General features: G+C 35.7%; 2 protein-coding genes across 5 annotated transcripts; one reads left to right on the top strand and one right to left on the bottom strand.

Moving 5' to 3' along the window:
* Positions 1 to 2,866: 2,866 nt before the first annotated feature.
* LOC119996059 (TORTIFOLIA1-like protein 2) lies at positions 2,867 to 9,919 on the top strand. Of its 3 annotated transcripts, none has more exons than XM_038842560.1 (8): positions 2,867 to 3,000; positions 3,671 to 4,452; positions 5,506 to 5,700; positions 5,812 to 5,914; positions 6,430 to 7,010; positions 7,781 to 8,482; positions 8,643 to 8,808; positions 9,559 to 9,919. In XM_038842560.1, the coding sequence occupies exons 2-8, from the start codon at positions 3,802 to 3,804 to the stop codon at positions 9,570 to 9,572; spliced, it is 2,412 nt and encodes an 803-aa protein (XP_038698488.1). In that variant the 5' UTR covers positions 2,867 to 3,000; positions 3,671 to 3,801; the 3' UTR covers positions 9,573 to 9,919. The 3 variants fall into 3 exon arrangements, with proteins under 3 accessions (XP_038698488.1, XP_038698490.1, XP_038698489.1); XM_038842562.1 differs by lacking the exon at positions 9,559 to 9,919 and adding an exon at positions 9,114 to 9,433; XM_038842561.1 differs by having other exon boundaries at positions 2,897 to 3,000; positions 3,676 to 4,452.
* A 111-nt stretch (positions 9,920 to 10,030) lies between these two features.
* Positions 10,031 to 14,689, bottom strand: LOC119996061 (probable serine/threonine-protein kinase PBL17). Of its 2 annotated transcripts, none has more exons than XM_038842564.1 (6): positions 14,273 to 14,689; positions 13,240 to 13,565; positions 12,081 to 12,216; positions 11,218 to 11,354; positions 10,982 to 11,105; positions 10,031 to 10,718 (listed from the first exon to the last, which is right to left on the bottom strand). In XM_038842564.1, the coding sequence occupies exons 1-6, from the start codon at positions 14,412 to 14,414 to the stop codon at positions 10,210 to 10,212; spliced, it is 1,374 nt and encodes a 457-aa protein (XP_038698492.1). In that variant the 5' UTR covers positions 14,415 to 14,689; the 3' UTR covers positions 10,031 to 10,209. The 2 variants fall into 2 exon arrangements, with proteins under 2 accessions (XP_038698492.1, XP_038698493.1); XM_038842565.1 differs by having other exon boundaries at positions 13,240 to 13,562.
* Positions 14,690 to 14,938: the final 249 nt, after the last annotated feature.

Raw genomic sequence — 14,938 nt, 5'->3', positions numbered from 1 at the left:
ACTACTCACAGCTAATAAATTATTATAATTATATATAATTTAATTTTCCATAATTAATAACAAAATAGCTCAATGATTAAGTAATTAACTAATTGAGAACCACTTTAGGGACCATTAATTTATCCCACATTTATTTTATTAGACGTGCATGGCAAAATTTGGTTCTATTAACATCATTAGTATATACCCCCACCCCACGAAAATAATACAATTTCGATTACATCTTTGTTTTAAAATAATATATAAGATTTTTGTTAAATAACTTGCATGTATATGATTGCAAGCAATCTTTATCACATGTGTCGTACGTATTGGATTTTTAGACAAAACGCCAAGGTTTTTTGTTCAAAAAAAATATATTCGTTATTTTATTGCCTTATTTGCTCAACCACTGTATTATTGAAGTTCTTTTCCTCAGATAATTCTATTCAGATCCCCAAACGTTAAATAATTTTGGGGACTTAATTTTCTTTTTGTTTAATGTGAGGGGTGTCGATTGTTGACACATAGTTAGGGTGATAAAAAAGGGCCGGCCCTAGCCATTTTGGTGCCCAAAGCGGCACGGTTTAATGGTGCCCTATTCAAAAAAAAATCACAAAGTGAGACGGTAAACACACAATTTTTATATCAAAAGTGAGATGGTACATAATTTTTAAAGATAATTATTGTATTTATTAATAAAAAAAATATTAAACATCTCCACTAAATTAAACTTTTAAAGCTACTCTATGATTTAACAATAAAAATAATAAATATACTATTTGATTTAAGATACGGACAATTGACAGTAAGAGCACTTTGGACAACTTAATTGTAAAAAGGTCATGAGTTTTTTTTAAATTATAAAAAAATACAATTTAAGGGTAATTTGGTCATCTGGCTTGAGACATTTTTTGATTTATACCTACAATACCCTTCTTCTTCTTCTTCTCCCTCTAACTATCCAACTCCAGTGTCCCTCTTTCTCTTCTTCTTCTCTACTAAAAGCTATCTCCTTCTTTCTCTCCTTCTTCTTCTTCTTCTGGTTCTTGATCGGAATTGTTCTTCGTTGCCTTCTTCTCCGTTTTTGGCCGAGCTTCTCCTCTCTTCATCGCCTTCTTCTTCGTTGCTAGATCTGGACTGCATCGAGTTGCTCTTGTCTCCATTTTTGGCAGATCTGAACTATGCTTCGTTGCTCAATCTGGGCTGGGCTGTGCTTCGTTCTCTCTTCTCTCCTTCCTCGCTCTGTCTGGTTTGTACCTCTCTTGCTTGTTCTGGAAAAACATTTACAGTTGTCAAGATGTATCACTATAGTATCACCAACACCAAAAATCCACTAAAATAATACAATTGAACTAGTATGCATACTTCCTCTTCCTAATTACTTTTCCTTTCTTGATTTTCTTTTCTTGGTTACCTCTCTTGCTCGTTCTGGAAAAACATTTACAGCTGCAGAGATGTATCACTATAATATCACTATAGTATCACCAATATCAAAAATCCACTAAAATGATACAATTGAACCAGTATGCATACTTCCTCTTCCTAATTACTTTTCCTTTATTGGTTTGTACATCTCTTGCTCGTTTTGAAAAAACATTTACAGCTGCAGAGATGTATCACTATAGTATCACCAATACCAAAAATCCATTAAAATGATACAATTGAACCATAAAGACATGTAATGCAATCAAATTTACATTCCAATATTTGTATCATCATTTTATGAGCAAAAGATATAAATTGAACACTAAATTGGATATTCTGTTTAAAAGTATCACTATTGTATCGTAGTTCGTGGAGAGAGAAAATCAAATTTGAGGTTATTTTGGTAAAAGTTGATCCCCAGTGTACTTTTTTAAAAGGATGTTTTAGTGGTTACACTTTTTTACAATTAAGTATAATCTAGTGTACCAGCCTCCAAAAATCCCTTTAAGATAAGAGTTGGGCTGATTATTTATTTGGACGTATATATGGAGTAACATATACAAGCCCACAAATAAATAGGCTAAAAAAAACAAAATGGGCTTATATATTGCTGATTACTTTATTTGGGCTTATATATTGAGTAAGATATATAAGCCCACAAATAAATAGGCTAAAAAAACAAGAAAAAGATATGAGCATAATGGAACATAAGGGATTTGAACTTGGGATGCTTACAAATGAAAAGTCGCATTACCACCAGAAAAACTACATCTTTTAGTTATTTATGTAAACTAAAATATATATTTTTTAAATAATATGGTGCCCTTTGGGCCTTGGGTGGCCCTGTGCCCAAAGCCCTAGCTTTGGTTGCTTTGGGCTTGGGCCGATCCTGGGTAAAAAATCTGTTTTGAGTCAAACAACAACATATGTGTAACAAAATACTTACATGTTGGGATCCTAACTCATATCGAATGTCGGACGTACTTCATTGATCAAATAGGGACAAGTGAACAGGATAATAAGTTAATCCATGTTATTGTGTTAGAGTCTAGATAAGTAAATAATACAAGATTTAAGTGTTTGGACCTGAATACAGTTTAAACAAATTTGAATTGCTATTTTTTTTTGTATTTTTTAATTTCTAATAAAATTTGTTGTATACCTAGTTAAATTAATTTCAGTTGTTAATTCACGTAGGAAGAAATGTCTTTATATAAAACAATGTTTGATACTACACATTTATAATTTTTAAAAATAAAATTAAATATTTTGTTGCTTAAAAATAATATTACAGCAGAACCTGCAATTTTATTACAGCGGGTCCCGCCACTCTCAGTTTTGCACGCAGTACATACGTGGCAGCGATCAACTGGCTCAACTCCCTACGCTCCTTCAAATTTGAAATGCACGGAGTTAAGCGCGAAATTTGAAGGCCCGCAAACCCACAGATAATATACAAAAATAAAAAAGGAAAAACAGTAAAACCGCTCTCTGTCTCTGACTCTCTGTGTTGTGTCTTCTCTATATCTCTCTCCCCTCCTGTCAGAGAAGAAGAAGTAAAGCAAATGTCATATTATGATAGCAATTTTACGGGTACGATTTTCTCGAATCTATTCACGCTAGAGATTCGTTCCTTTCACTTAATTTCATAACACAATTAATGTATTATATTATTTTCAAGTTTTGAATCTACGTTTCACTTATGTTTTGTTGATTTCTAGGTAAATCGAACTTCACCATTGTTGTACTTCTTGGTATTATTATCTATTTACTTTAGTTATTTTTCAGTCTGTTAGCTTCTGCTTCTGTGATTCTTCATTGTGAGTTCTTCGATCTCCTTTTTGTGTGTTTTTTTTTTTTTATGGTTTAAAATTTAATTTCGTTCGATAGCATTGTAATGTGTTTGGTTGTCGAGAAAACTGAGATAAATGAGCAAGGAAATTAAGGAGATGGAAATGCTTATTTTCTCGGCAACCAAAGGGTGCATTGGTGTTGCTTGTGATGTGCTTTTGAGACGGATTTTAGTTCAGCGACTCCTTGAAGTGCGTTTGTGATGAAGTTTCTATTTGGTTCTTGAGATGATTGATTGCAAGGAAAAATGTAACTGTTGGAGTAGACGGAGAAAGAAACTCGTTTTAGTTGTTTAATACTGGTTTGTTTCCTTTGTTAGTTAGGTTAGATCTATTGTGGATAAGCTTTGCTCTTATTGGGTTGTTTAGGCTTCAATTTTCTCTCATTGATTTATTTTATTGTCGTTCTGCAGTATAGATGTTGTGAAGAACCTTGGTTTCTGGCATTGATGGCTTCTACCTATGAGCTTTTGCTGTTCTTCAAAACCTTTAAGCAATGCACTGTGAATGCCCATAATTAAGAAATTTAGGCTCAATTATCAACATGAAGGGCCATTCACAAGTAAAAACAAGAGGACCTTCTAGAGTTAACACCCAGCAAGTGATTTTCGAGCTGAAACGGAAAGTGATTGTTGCACTTAATAAGCTTGCTGATAGAGATACCTGTCAAATAGCTGCTGATGAGCTCACGAAAACAGCTGAATGTTTAACAGCAGAAGGGATTGGCCCATTTTTATCTTGTATTCTGGACACAGATTCGGAGCAAAAGAGTGCAGTTAGGAAGGAATGTGTTAGATTGATGGGTACATTGGCAACATTTCATGAGGGTCTGATTTGTCCTCATCTAGCCAAGATGGTTACCAGCATTGTTAAGCGGCTTAAAGACCAAGACTCTGTTGTGAGGGATGCATGTGTGGAAACAACGGGTATTTTGGCTTTGAAATTGGGCAATAGTGGCAATGAAAGTGACGAAGCTTTTGTTGCATTGGTTAAGCCGCTTTTTGAAGCATTGGGTGAACAAAATAAGCAGGTGCAGTTGGGTTCAGCATTGTGCCTGGCAAAGGTCATTGATAATATCCACTATCCTCCAGTTTCAATTTTGCAGCGGATGTTGACTCGAACAGTGAAGTTGCTTAAAAATCAGCACTTCATGGCAAAACCAGCTGTGATTGAGTTGAATAGAAGTATTATTCAGGTTTATTTATCTCTCAAAACTTGCGGTTTTTGTCCTTCATTTGATATGTTGCCTATGTCTCCAATATATCATTCTGGGTCATGTTTATTTATTGCGATCCACAAAGTTCTCAGTTAGTAAAGACTAGGCATCTAGATTAGAGGATTTTTTTGTGTGTTCCCTCTGTGGTTGTGAGCTTGTCATTAGCAGTTGTTGTAAGCAGGAGCTGGTAAGCCTCCTGTTGGCTTTGATGGTTTTCTTGGACAACATATTGAAACAATTTTCAAAATTGATTTGAGCTTTCTGTTATTTGTCTAGCCAGTACCATATTTGATATGGCTGAAATTGACCTTGTAATTGGAATCATTTGCATAGCTGCTGCTCTCTGGGTGTAGATAACTGTTTCAATGATTAAAATTTGCTGAATCTGTTCGTTGCTACATGTATTATGTTGGTGAACTTTTGATATGCATGCCTAATTTTCTATAAAACAGCAAAATATTGCACTTCTGGGTTGTTTTTGCTCATACTTATGCTACAGCTTACAATAAGTAGGTTGCAATATTGTACTTCTGCATTTTTTTGCTCTTAATTATGCTATAGCTTACCATATTGTACCATTCTCTTTTTTGTGTCTGTAATATGTAGGTCTGAAATTATCCAACTCATGATGTGGAAAAGCTGAATTGATCTTGTGCTTAAGTAATACAATCCTTTCCTATATATACTTGCTCTATTATATAAGTTTACAACTGGCATCTATGCTTAAATAATGGTGATATAACTCTATTATCATGCAATGTTAGCTGCAGACCTATATATATGCTTTTACGAAGTTATGAAAGAATAAGAAAATTGTTTGTTGTTTCTCTCAAATATTATTTATTGGTAAGTGGACTTGGTTATTTAATCTGTCAATAAATTATATGGATTTAGCTGATGCCTGTGCTTTATCATCTATAATACTTTCAATGACTGGCTTCTTTTTACACCCTAGTTTCAATTATTTGTCAAAGTTCTGTTTGTCCCACAAAATTATTTGATGCAAATGGCCCTTGTTCTACTTTACTTCAGGCTGGAGGTGCCCCAACGAAAAATATTCTATCCACAGCAATGTCTAGCATTCAGGAAGCTCTTAAAAATAGTGATTGGTCAACACGCAAAGCTGCTTCTGCTGCATTAGGTGAGCTTGCTACTAGTGGTGGAGCATTATTGGGATCTTATAAGGCCTCTTGCATTCGTTCTCTTGACACATGTCGTTTTGACAAGGTTAGTATTAATAAGGTTTTTGTGAATGGATAATTCAACATTCTTACAGATAAGTGTGCTGGAAGATCTAGATGCCTTACATTTTTTTGTCCGGTCTTTGGTCTTTTGTAGGTGAAACCAGTTAGGGACACAGCATTGCATGCCCTACAGTACTGGAGAAGTCTTCCAGGGTCTGATACTCCTGATCCTTCGGAAGCTGGATCTTCTATAAGAGGTCCTAATTGATACCCATTATTATAACGTGTTACAGGTTGTTCAAAGTGTTTTTTCCCTATTATGTTTCCTACAATGTTGGTTGGTCCCGATTTTATAAATTATGAATGCATAAATGAAGTTTAATTTCTATCTATTTCTTTTGGTTTTTACACTTTTGAAGTTTAATTTCGTTTTTGCACAAAGTTCTCCAATCAAATGTATGTGTTAAACATTTTAATTTGATGAATATTGTGCACGGTTGAGTAATCTGCTTCTTTATCAATGGAAAATGATAGAAAAAACAAGATAAGGGTTTTTTGCTGTAGGAACTGTATTTTGACTTTAAGTTCTTTTAGCAAGTGCTTCATTGAATAATAGGTGCATGTGCAGTCATTTCACGGATACCTCTCTTAGTTAGCATGCTTTTATCTTCTGTTCATCCCTCTGACGTCTCTCTTAATTATCATGCTTTTGTCATCTGTTTGTATTTTAACCCACCCTGTAATATATTTTACATAGAAAATTTTTGTGTAGGTGACTACATTGACGTCACTAGTACTGGTGAGTCTTGCTGGAAGGACTCGACTCTGAAGAAGGTCACTTCTGACTCGGCAAAAAGAAGAATCCCTTTGTCTGTTAGAAAAACATGTCAAAATTACAATGAAGACCCTCAGCGTTCAAGATGGCAACAAGAGGTTCACATTGAAGATTCAGAAGGTAGTTCTGTTAGCAAAACAGTGGGAAGAATGAGTGCTGATGTTACCAGCGTACAAGATATGGGATATGAGTATGCGCAGATAGATGACAAACAAGAATGTTCATCTGTGTCTAACCTTGTTAGTGAAAGCTTTGAGACCAAGTTTGTGACGGTTTCTCATGAAAATAGTTTGCAAAAGTCGTCGGCCCAGAAGTTTACAGCAGCAGAAAGCTGTGGTGAGGAACAGATATATTCTGCAAGGATGCAAGACCGTAGAAGTCTTGATTCCACAGTTACAGATTCTTGTTCACAAGCTGCCCATGGGTCTTATTTTCAGATGTCAAGTGAAATGGTTTGTATCCGCAAACAACTTTCGGAGATTGAAAACAAACAATCAAATTTAATGGACCTCCTTGAGGTAATCTCTGCTTATTGTTTTTTAAAATTTTTTTTTTTGTTAATCTAGTGCCATTCAAATAAACTTTTCTTGCACATAATCTCCTCTGCATTTATGTTGCATTCTGCTATTCTGTGTACTTCCAGAGGCACAGAAGCTCGTATGTGCTCTTTGCTTATCCCAATATAAATATGCCATCGATTATTAAGACCAACTAACTTGCTAGCTGGACTATAATATCTGTTGTTCTCTCGAATTGAAGGTAGAAGTTTATTTTGGGCTCGTTCTCCTTATGGCTATTTTTTTTTCTTATCCTTTCATGCCTGATGCAATATTCGGTTGTTTGTTCACATATCCTTAGTCCTTACTTACTAATTGTATACCTGTCTGTTTTTTTTTACCTTTCCATTTTGTGTGAACTTTGTTTTTCATGCATCTGGTTTTAAATTCACAGCGATTGTGTTACAGTTGTTAGTCTTCAGGGCACATATAGTATCCGATTTAATAAAAACAGATGTTTAGTATCTGCTGAATTTCTTCTCGTGTTAAAAAATAATTATTTCTTCTCGTGCATCTCGAGTTTATTGCACTGGGCTTGTTTTTAACGTAGACGATTCCTCGCGATTGGACAGTGTAGTTTGAGATGCACTGTTTCTCCTCTACTTATCTGTTTTCATCTCTTCTAATTTTGAAATATACATGCTTAAGAGATCTGCACAAACGTCATCTTATGCATCCCAAGTTCATTATATTTCGCTTGGCTGTTTCTAATACAAAACATAAATTTACAGGTGTTTTCAACTGGCATAATGGATAGCTTGTCTACGTTACAGTCTAAGGTGTTAGGTTTAGAAATTGCAGTGGATAGAATAGCTCAAGATCTTGTACATGGCGTGAAATATTCGGATTCAGTGAGCTCAAAACTCATGAAACAGAACCAGGGTGCATCTTCGCCCAGGCTCTCCACATGTACACCCAGGCCATCTATAGATATTCGCAATAGACAGCCTTCAATGTTTTCAGGGAAGAATGCTGATATTTGGGAAGAAAATGCTAGTAAGAGCAGATCGAGCAATTCTACAAAACAGAGTGCAGAGTCATGGACTAATACTATGACTAAGAACAGTAGAAATTGCACAGCAATCGACATTCAGAAAAACAGCAACCGTGGAGCACAGAGCATGGCTCAGTTCAAAAAAAATAATACGGTGTTTGCTTCAGTATCAAATGCAAATGCCAGACAAACCAGTTCAGAAATAAAGTATTCCTTGTGGCAACGAGTGAAAGATTTTCTTTGTAAAGGGGACATGGAATCTGCATATGTTGAAGCTATTAGTTCTGGCGATGAACTTGTTCTAATGGAGCTTCTCAATAGAACGGGTCCTGTTCTGGATAGTCTGTCCCACAAGACTGTTAGCAGTATTCTCAATCTTTTTGCATCATATTTCCAGGAGCAAAGATTTTTGAATTCCATAATCCCTTGGTTGGATCAGGCAAGTTACTTTCTTTCTCATTTTTTTGTTTGAACTTTCTTTGTTTGCTCTTTTCTGCCACAGTTTCTCCCTACCCATTCTGCAGATGCTTGATGTGGTCGCAAACATTTTTATTTTCCTAACTTTCTTTTTATTCGAACTTATTTTAACAACCTTTTAGGTGGTGTATTTGGGCACAATCCGTGGACCGAATCATCTTGTTGTCCCTGCAAAAGTCAGACTGGAGCTCTTATCTGCAATCCAGGAAGCAGTGAAAATGGAACATTATAATCCTGCAGAGAGAAAGTCTATTACGCAGCTTGCAGTGGAATTATATCGATTATGGGGTAAGTCAATGTCTTTGTTTAATGTTTTCATTTATGGCATAATAGATGGAATTATAGTTTATAACACGATTCTAATGCTACTGCTGTATATGATGAAACATCTCAAGGATTTTCTTAACTGAGATACTAAACCTTTGGTCTACCACTTATATTGAAAGGCCACTATATTATTTACATGAATCCCTTGGCTAATTCTCTTGTAGTTCTATAAGTGAGGCGAACCTTGTATGTTTTGATAACCCAGATGAAATGCAGCAGGTATTTGGTCATTGATGATATTTTTTCCCTTGCCAACATCTTTTCAGAATCATGATACCACGTTCCACCTCATGATGATAAGCTAGTGTTGTTGTAGCAGATGAGGGTTGTTTTAAGCATGATTTATCATGGTGGTCAAGATGACTGTGCATTCATTAACATTTGAAGGTTCTTTAGATGTGTTTACTGATAAATGAAAAGCCCAATCATTGCAACTTTAATTCCGTCACTGCAGTTCCATGTGGAGGATGTAGGCCAGCCTCTTTGTTGATGTGTACCTGTTAACACACTTCTCCTCAACAATGCTCAAAAAATTTTAGGGACTTTTATTGTGTATCATCTTCACAGAAAATTTGTTCTTTGAGAATCGATTTGCCTTTAATTGATCTTATATTGCTTCATCTAGTTGTTAAAATTTTACCAATCGTGTTTATTTATTTATACTTACATCTTTTTTACACAGTAATAGTAAGATAAGTACTTTATTTGCAGGAGAATGCAACTGAAAATCAGTCCATGTGAAGATGTGGGTTTTGTTGCCTGTCAATTCATCCATCCGTTCTTGAAATGTTGAATCTTTCTGCTCTCTCTGAAGGTAGAATTAGCCATGTAAAAGAATGGCTCATGTTATGTTGTTAAGAGTATTTGCTTTATGTTTCAGTTTTTCAACCTTGCTCTCCAGTATTATGTATCTTGTAGCTTCTTGCCTTGCCTCTTAACTGTTGTTATTGGGATGCTAGTAGTCTTGGAAATGTGACTATGAATCACATAGGATCAGTAACAAGTACAATTATCATAATTTCCATTTTGGTATATTCAGGTGGGAGAAAGAATGCAAGCGTTTTTCATTAAATTATTTCATTAAATTTTAATTTTAAACGAGAGTAAATGAGAATTCAGCAAAATTCTGGTGCTTTGTGATCAGTTTGAGAATACATTTTATGACTTTAACTACCCCACAAGGTAAATGAAGCTCACTTAATTTTAATTTATAGAGTATACAAAATTGTACAAAATAAGCTCATTGTAGGATAATTAACAATAATAATAAAAGAAAATTCAAACTCCACTTAGTACGAAGGGAGAAGAAATAGTTTTTATAAGCCTATTCAGCTTCCCATCCATTTCTGGAACAAAAAGTGTTTACCTTCTGCTAGATTCTGATTTCATAGCAGAGTCAAAATCGTTAGGCAGGCTACAGAGGTCAAGTTCAGATGGAGGCTCACTCTTGCTCCTTTCGTTTGCCGGCTTCGTCTTTCTTCTCATCTTTTCAGAGCCATGAGGAGAATGCTTCGGATCTTCGTACAGGGTCACTGGTACTCCAGTCTGAAGCACTGCATCTTCTTCCTTTGTCTGCAAAGTCTCGAGTAATTCAACCACCTGGTTCATAAGAGGTCTCCCTTTTGGGTTTTGGCTAAGGCACTGGTACGCCAAATTCGCCACCTTCATTGCAGTTCTGGAAGAGTACTGCCCATCCATTCTAGGGTCTAAGATTCTAAGAAGTTTCTTATTATGGTTCAAAAGTGGACGTGCCCACTCGACCAGGTTGTGCTCTCTGCTAGGTCTGCTCTTGTCCAATGCACTTTTTCCGAGGAGCATCTCAAGTAACACCACCCCGAAACCATAAACATCACTTCGCGCTGTTAAGTGCCCTGAATCAGATTGTAAAATGTGCATTAAGTGTCTATCAAGAAGTAATTACAGGTGATAATGGAATTATAGCAGATAGGTCTTTGACATTAAATGATAATGTTACTCTACTTCCTCATCAAGGAGTAATATTCCATTTATTTAATACACTCACAAAAGAAAGAAGAGCAAGTCATTGTTCATTTTCTCACCAGTAAAGAAATTTACTATTTCAGAAGACATGGGGACATGGGATATTTCAATGCAATTAGTTTACAGCACTTACCAGTCATAACATATTCAGGAGCAGCATATCCATACGTGCCCATCACTCGTGTTGACACATGGGTCTGGTCTCCCATAGGCCCATCCTTTGCAAGCCCGAAATCTGAAAGCTTGGCATTAAAATCCTACAAACCAGTACCTCAAATTCAGCCGTCGAAACAGGTAGTTTCATGAATCAGAAAATTGTCAACTTCATATATACTCAATTGCAGTGAAAAAGAAACATGGACAACAAACCTCATCCAGTAAGATGTTTGACGTCTTGAAATCACGATAGATGATAGGTCTTTCTGCACCATGAAGGCAAGCAAGCCCTTTTGCTGTATCCAGAGCAATCCTCATTCTTTTTGACCAAGTTAAAGGACAACCCACTCCTGGCAGCAATGAACGAATATGATGAGTAGAATGAATAATCCATTCGACTAACAACTAAGCACAAGGTAAAACTTCATTTATTTAGTATGATCCCCCTCCTGTTTGAACATCAAACTATTTTCTACTTGACTCTGAAGAGCAGCAATGTCATGAGATTGAATAATCTATTTTGGGTCGATTGTCGTGTAGTACACTAAATCTACATGGTAAGAATAATTAAAACTTACACAGGTTGTATAACCTTATTGGCCCTAATACACGGAAAACAATGGAGAACTTTCTTTCCAACTATTAACACACTAAAGAAGCATCAAGGACACTACAACCTCCACTAGGAACCCAGATAGATAAAACTCTTGGAAGTTTAATAATATTACTAAGTCAGAGTAAAGAAACAAGAAAGTATTGGTCAGTCAATCGTATGAACTGCAATTTAACAGCTGATCCAGGCAACAAATAAAAGTGAATGATGAATGACAATAAAGTGTCTAAACTACCAGAACGTTGATCTCCAGAGTCCAGCCAAAAAGAAATTAAAGAAAACCCATGTCCTTTTAGTGTCATATTTCGACTTTGCAAAAGATATGTTCCATAAAGTGAAGGAATTCCTTATGATGAATGAAACAATAATTTATCCCGAAGAAGCGTAATAACATGATGCTTTATTTACTGAAGCGGTTAATAAAACGGTGAAGCATAAGAATTTGATGGTATTTGCTACTTACTGCGGAAAAGGTGTTTTTCTAGGTTTCCACCAGCCATGTATTCATAAACCAACAACCTGTGGTCATCATCACAGCAGTACCCAATTAGCTTCACAAGATTTGGGTGACTAAGCTGCCCTAAATAGTTGACCTCTGCCTGGAAAACAAACAAGAAACATAAGTACAAGGAAATGAATCTCCTTTCCAAATGAAAGTCTTAGTCCATCAAAGAAAAAAGTGTGACTTTCAGCAAATGGCAAAAAAAAAAAGATGCTAAATTATGATATAAGGGACAAACTTTACTTGTAGATCACAATTTACCACTTCTGATTGGTTATATAATTCAATGCTTTGGCAAAAGATATATGCATAAGCAATGAATAACATAAAGAAAGTATTTTCCTCCGATTCAATATTATGCGGTTTATTATATCAAATTAAATATATTTTCTTCGAGCTGTGGGTTGAGTGGATAAGGTGCATAGCTTCATACGAGGAAGAGCCAATTTAGTGTAAGGGCTCAAATGTATTGGTAAAACTTTATACTAAACACTGGCTCTCAGGTAAATGCAGGTTTCACAAATCCACAAAATAATTATATTCATTTCATCATCACTTCATACACGAAAACGTTTTAATTTGGTATCAAAGCAAACCTAAGTATTTGTTCTCCAAAGTCTATCCAGGAAAGCTAGGATCTCAATAACTCCTAAAATTAGTGGGAAATGTAATCACTCTGACATTATGCTCTACATTCTGGAGAAGGCTGGCATTTCCATCTACCAAAGTGCAGAGGACCTAGTTGTTTTCTTTCATCTGGTCCAAACCTTTGTTTCCTTTCTATTTTTAGTAAGGAATGAGAAGCTTCACATTGAACAACTGAATGGAGTCATTAGAAGCAGTACTAACTAAATTTTACCGTTTTCCCTCTCAGCAACAAATTTACATGCCTTCTTGTGTGTCACTAGAGCAATAACCCTTTATTTCAAATTCATTTCATAAATGGATTTTTTTCTATTATTTTTCATTAGAATAAGAAAGCATCCAATAAACAGCACAAATTCTTCAATACTTGAGAGGGAGACTATCTATTCAAGTCATGTTTCTTCCACTTATCAAGAAAAAAAACTTATAAAGAAAAGAATGAAAATTATGATTTAAAAAAGTATGAGGAATGTACCAGCCATTCTCGGTCACCTTGGAATCCATCAGGATCAAGCACCTTGATTGCAACATTCGTCTTCTTGTAGCCAGGCCTCACGCTCTCATCAATGACTCCCTTATAAACAACTCCAAACCCACCCTCACCAAGAATATAGTCTGGCCGGAAACGCTTTGTGGCTAACGTCATCTCCTCATATGTAAAGTTATTGACATTACTATACCCAGGGTTTTGGCGCAGGTCTGTGACATTCTTGGGAACCAATGGAGTTCTGATTGGACGTCGGTTCTGAAAGGACTCCGGATTACTTGGTTTACCCAGAATTTGGGGAGATTCCTGTCCTGCTTCACCAGAAATTTTTACAAGAAATGTTGTTAAGCTAAAGCTGTTTTCCACTTCTTTAGAACAGAGAAAGGTCAATAATTGAAATGAAAGGACGTGGAAACTATACTCACTTTACACAGTAATGCAAACTCAATACAAATCAAAATAAGATTTGCCAGATTTTCAATTAACAGGGATTCATTCAGTTTCAAATACGTCAGACCCAGTGCACAAGGCTCTCACTATAGCAAGCAATAGGGAGCTAAAGATATTAGTCATCAAATCTTACTGGTTTCACAGTTTCAAATTCTAACTAAGTCCGAATAGGACAATTTTTAAGTGCACCAAGGTTGACACTCTATAATCAATTCCTCCAAGACCCGCTTATAAATTTTCTTAAAAGCTTCATAAGCAAGAATGTGCATATCTGGATTAATCATGGAATGACTGTTCATTTAAAGCAGTTCATCCCCAAAGTGAATCAGCAACCTTACATCCAAATGATTTTCATTCATATATGCAAATAAATCCACGATATACAAAATTGCTAAGATTGTAAGATTTCCTGCCATAAAAACTACACAAATCCAATATAATGATAAGAATGCATTTCAGATATAACAAGGATGTACATATTTCAAAAGCTAAACCAACACAAAAATGGAAAAATCTGCATAAGCCCAAACAAAATTTTCACATTTTAAAGAAAATAAAACAAAGTAGGTACTTGAACTCGTCATGAATGATGAGGATGATAATCGTTGCTTCCCTCCTCGTTGTTTCTGTTGCTTCTGATGTAGTTTTTCCTGTTCTTCAATACTAAAACAAATCCCCATGAAACCAAACCTAGAAATGCAACTTTTTACCATCCGAGTTCATCTCAAGAACAACGAATACCACAATGCAGCCCCAACGGAGCACCGCCGGACTGGATCCGATCTGGGTCTGCCAGGAAAACCTTCAATTGGGTCGCCGGCAATTGTACGGACTATAAAGAAATTAAAAAAATTTAAAATCCCATGAAACCCCAGAACCCCCAAATAGAAATACAAAAGAAAGAAGACCCGAAAATTTTTCCTAGATTAGATAATAATTGTAAGAAAGAGACAAAGAGGATAAAGGGAAGTTGGAGAGAGAGAGACTTTTGTGAGGTTTCTTTTGTAATTAACGATTCATGTAGGAATAATAGCAGCCAAAAAACGCGCCAAATGCCTGACGAGAAAAACGCGCCAAATGCCTAGTCGTTGCCTCGTTGGTTGATTATTGTATGTCTTAAGTTTTGGTTTTAAGAAAAAATAAATCGAAAACTGAAGATTATGGCTTCGTTTAGGCAGACAATTTTGTCAGTTACAGATATGCTGAATAATAATGGTAGGAGATATACTGTCTGGAT

This window comes from Tripterygium wilfordii, chromosome 4, assembly GCF_013401445.1.
Source record: "Tripterygium wilfordii isolate XIE 37 chromosome 4, ASM1340144v1, whole genome shotgun sequence".
Taxonomy (NCBI): Eukaryota; Viridiplantae; Streptophyta; class Magnoliopsida; order Celastrales; family Celastraceae; genus Tripterygium; species Tripterygium wilfordii.
Note: the sequence above shows the minus strand (reverse complement) of the source record. Positions and strands in the feature narration are given on the sequence as shown.